We start from the raw sequence: 5361 nt of genomic DNA, 5'->3' as shown, positions 1-5361 counted from the left end.
TTCACTTTTATATATATATATATATATATATATATATATATATATATATATATATATATATATATATATATATAAGCTAAAGTTTCAAAAAGTATAAGATATGATTTGAAAATCAAATATAAATATAAGAGCATTTAATGAAAATTGAAAAGTAAAGATTTTTTAGTTTAATATATTAAAAATTATCAAAATTTTCAGTGATTTATATCAATTCAATAAAAAATTCGTGCATTTGGAATTCTGATTTTCTTTAATTTTTTTAGTTTTTAATTTTTAATTTTTAAGAAACCCCTTAACAAATGAGAAAAGGAAATAGAAAAATCAAACGCAAACACACGTACATGACCAGACCTTGTCTTCCACCCTTTTCTTCTTCATTCTCTATTTATATACCTCGTGAAGATCCTAATCTCCCATTCAAAAGTTCTAGATCTCTCTTAATCATCCATAATCACTTTTCACTTTAAGATTGTAGCAGTTTATCTATCTATACACAAATAAAGTTCTTGATCGATGGAGCACATGCTAGGTTTGCTTCGAGTTCATGTTCACAAAGGCGTAAATCTTGCTGTTCGTGATGTCCGTACCAGTGATCCTTATGTTGTTATTCAAATGGGCAAACAGGTACTCCTTTCTCTCCGATCTTTATATTATTTTACGTTTTGCGCTCTTATATCCATGATTCGTACATGATATGATGTAGGAACGCCAAAAAAACTAAACAAATTAAGATGTTTTTCGTTATTTTTCGAGCTGAGATCATGTTGATTCTGCTAGAACTTGGTTGTGGTGGTAGTGGTGCCGGCGATCGCCGGTGGCGGAGTAAAATCGATCACTGTCAACTACTCTAACTGATCCGATCATCACGGCGTCATTTCATGAATCTATGAACTACTGGAAAACTGTATTGTTTAGATTAATTAACTGGTTTTTGCTGTTTTGCGAATTTTTATGATTCAGAAATTGAAAACTCGAGTGGTGAAGAAGAACATCAATCCTGTGTGGAATGAAACTTTGACTCTATCGGTTTCTGAGCCTCTACCGGTCAAACTTGTGAGTACTTACTTTTCTTGATGTTGATACGTATGCTTGTACTCCATGCTGTTTTAGTTGTACATTGGTTGGAAACTAGGGTTTCATTTCATGCATGTAGGAATTAGTCAAAATTAGTCGGGATTTGTTCAACGTCTTAGGTTTTTAATAAAATTAGTTAATCCATATATAAAGTATATATGTTTTAAAATTTATATTATTACTGTAAATATAATATATGTAGATAAATTGATATTTTAAATAGAAAAATCTAACTCCCATAATAATTTGATATGATTTGTGGTTTTTAAAAGGTGTTATCACATATCTCTTTTAAATATTAAATATAATGAAACCTTTGTTTCTGATTCAAATTATGGTGGTGCTCAACATGTCTATAGAAAAAATAGAATCTTGAGAAAGTAAACGCATGTATCTTATCTTATAATTATTTTATATTATTTTTATTTTTAAATAAATAATACTGTAGAGAAGTATTTCGGGTAGGTTGGAATATTTTTTCTCATGTTTTGACTTATTGCTAGTCTATGCCAAATTTGCCACTGACCACCAATTAAAATAAGAAAATACATATTTAATTTGACGTAATCATTTGATTAAATACTAGAAAATTTTGATTTAATAAAAATATGAAGTTATATTAATATTATTTAAGAAATTGTTTTATCTAAATAAAGCTTCTAGTTCAACCGATATTATGTATTGTCTCTTATCCTTCACACCTCAAGGTGCAAATATCATCTTAAACATAAATAAATTTAAAAGTGATTTAGAAGAAATTAAATTTGATGTTAAAATATTAAAAATGATAAAGCTTCTAAGATTCACATAATAATTATAATTATGGATAAATCAATTTTTTAAAAGTAAATATATCTCCTAGTACCTTTATAGAGGTGCTAAATTTCTTCCTATGTAGCAATATTTTCTATATAGTTTAAAAAATGGAAGGTGATTGTTCAACTTAATTTTTTAATTCACCCACATAAAATAATAAAATGTATATTTGATAATATATTATTTTATATAAATAAATCAATTTTTTTAAGTAAAATAATTATTTTATTAATTCAATAAAACCTTTTATTATATTGGTATATACACATGGATTGTAGTTCTAAACTACATGATGTCATGATGTGACCCATCGACAAATAATATTGCGCATGTTAGAAACGAAGGGTCTTTTGTTTTTTTCTTTTTTGTTTTCACTTGGTCATGATTTTATTCCGTCACTTTACAGTATACCATTACCACGAGTATCACATGTTAGACATGCGACTAGTTGTATATCCCTTAAGAAAATAAAAATATGATTTCATATATGCGTCCATTAAACTTCATAATATTTTATTTGTTCAGTTTAATTTTTAAATATTATATTTAAACTTTCAAAATATCATATTTACTCTCATTTATTTTATAATGTTTTTAATATTTTATAATCATTTTTTATATCTTAGAATTAGTACAATATTTAAAAATTTTAACCATATTATTCTTAATCGATTAAACTTTATAATATTTTATTTGTCTAACTTAATTTTTAAATATCATATTTATTTTTCATAAGCTTTCAAAATATTATATTTGCTCTCATCTATTTTTATGATGTTTTTAATATTTTATAATCATTTTTTATACCTTAGAATTAGTATAATAATTAAAAAATTTAACCATATTATCTTTACATTTATGATAATGAAATGTGAATTTCTAAATTGTTGGAATATCATCTTCTTAAAAAACAAAAAAAAAAAAAAAATCATCTTCAACCATTTTTATGGAATGTATGTTGTGATTATTTAGTTTTTGTTGATGTCGATTATTATTATATTATGGATGGAAGATATTTTAGATATTACCATTGATATTTTGATGTTTAAAAAGTGTATATATGATATTTTGGTATTTTATATATATATATATATATATATATATATATATATATATATATATATATATATATATATATATATATATATATATATATATATATATATATGATATTTTGAAATTTTATGAAGGATAAACATGATACTTAGAAATTAAGTTCACTAAATATGAAAATTTTGATGTTTCAAAAGGGTATATATATATACCCTTTTGAAACATCAAAATTTTCATATTTAGTGAACTTAATTTCTAAGTATCATGTTTATCCTTCATAAAATTTCAAAATATCATATATATATATATATATATATATATATATATATATATATATATATATATATATATATATATATATATATATATATATATATATATATATATGAAATTCTTCCAAAAATTATATATTGTTTTATACATTTCTCATGAAGGTTTTAAAACTTTCAAAACTCACCCTTATGGTTTAAAAAAAAATACAGGAAGTGTATGACAGAGATACGTTTAGTTTCGACGACAAAATGGGGGATGCAGTGTTCAACATTAAGCCATTTTTAGAATCTGTCAAAATGCATTTGGATGATCTTCCAAACGAAACGATCATCACAACTGTTAAACCGACAAGGACCAACTGTCTGGCTGAAGAAAGCCAGATCATATGGACCGATGGAAAAGTTATTCAAAAGATGATTCTTAGACTGCAAAATGTCGAATGTGGTGAGGTTGAGATTCAATTATCGTGGATTGATATTTCAAGCTCTAAAGCTGTGTAGTTAATTAGTTTGTGGTAGTTCTTTGTTGTTTGTTTGTATAATTGTATTATATAGATTCATAAAAAAAAATCTATTAGTTTGTGTTAGTTTATTTTTTTATTTGATGTATTTGGTTTATAATATTGTTAGTGGTGTTTTGATGTTATGTATGTAGAATTAAATGAAAATATAAGTTTCTAAGCAATTGATAATATATATATATATATATATATATATATATATATATATATATATATATATATATATATATATTCTCATCAACTTCTTCAGGTAAATCTTAACTATAAATTGATAAATTGTCTCACTTTACATGTTTTCTGAATGAGTTAACTAGTTATGTTTTATGTTAAATAATAATAATAATAATAATAATAATAATAATAATAATAATGTATCTTTATTTGTAACATACATATTCAGTTATCATATATTACAAATTATAAAAGTGAATAAAATTACAAAATATTATATGAATTTGAATATTAAGTTCTAACAGATGGTTTTTACTAGAAATAAAGTAAAACTATGTTTAGAATCACTCGGAAAATATTGGAAGTCTTATGACATTCCAATCAAATGTCAAATAGTGAAATTCAACGAAAATATAAAATTTGAAATAAGTAATGTTTTATTATTGAAAGTTGTAGATAATCTCGTTACAAACATTTAAGTGAAAACCTCATCGAAATCTAAGTTATAACGAAGAAGTTATGACCAATCGAAGATTCACGATAAAACCGACATGACGCCGAATAACGTAAAAAGTGAGTTTTTGATAAAATACTTTTTAGGCTTAGTGATCTAAATGAAAGTTGTAGTATTTGTTAAACCGAGAATTTAAAAAAAAAAAAAAAAAGAACGTCCAAATCTGATTTATTATGAGGAAATTATGATTTTTCTAAATTTCAGAATAACAATAGACAGCTAAAAACTCGAAATAAAGATCGAGCAATATTTAGCCGACATAACCAAAACGAGAATCAAAGTTCTCGTCAATAGTAGTACAACGGTAAAAAGACAGACGAAAACGGACGTCGGATGAAAAAGTTATGAATTTTTAACGGATTTTCCTACCCGATCTGTTAAAAATAATAATATTAAAAATAAAATTCAAAATTAGCCAGCAAAGTCTAAACGAAAGTTGTAGAGCATAATTTTATCTACGCGTGCATATGAAGAACATCAAAAACGGAGCTTGTATGTGAAAGTTATGGATTTTAGAAGTTCGAGGCACAAAAATCAAGAAAAGTCTAAAATCCGAGGAATTTCGCATGGCTGGTGTTCGGCCACGTCACCCTCGTCCGGATCTCACCCTGTGTCCGCCCTGTGTACGAATCAACTTAGTTATAGATAACGCGTCCGACGCGTGCCAAGTCCGGAAGTCCGAAACGTACACCTGTTTCGACCCTCGCATCCGAGCCTCAAATCTGCGCCGTGTGTCTTCATCTCCCAGCTTCGGATCCGAGGCTCGCAGCTATATATAGAGGCTGCGAGACCTCCCGGGTACTTTTGGGAAAGTTTCCTTTTTTCACCATAATTTCATATTTTAGCTATTTCCACTTCCCCGAAGCCCCGAGATCACTTCCAACACCCGAAACACGCACCGAAGTGCCCGAAGACCTTGAGAAATTTATCTATTCGGTTT

At 26.4% G+C, this 5361-nt stretch overlaps 1 protein-coding gene across 1 annotated transcript; it reads left to right on the top strand.

Moving 5' to 3' along the window:
* The first annotated feature begins 319 nt into the window (after positions 1–319).
* Positions 320–3896, top strand: LOC145043794 (protein C2-DOMAIN ABA-RELATED 5-like). Its single transcript, XM_078992547.1, has 3 exons — positions 320–624; positions 961–1053; positions 3426–3896. Exons 1-3 carry the CDS (start codon positions 514–516, stop codon positions 3714–3716), a joined length of 495 nt encoding a protein of 164 aa, XP_078848673.1. The 5' UTR covers positions 320–513; the 3' UTR covers positions 3717–3896.
* Positions 3897–5361: the final 1465 nt, after the last annotated feature.

This window comes from Lactuca saligna, chromosome 4, assembly GCF_052625555.1.
Source record: "Lactuca saligna cultivar CGN05327 chromosome 4, ASM5262555v1, whole genome shotgun sequence".
NCBI classification, from domain to species: Eukaryota; Viridiplantae; Streptophyta; class Magnoliopsida; order Asterales; family Asteraceae; genus Lactuca; species Lactuca saligna.
This window is presented reverse-complemented; position numbering and strand designations above follow the sequence as displayed.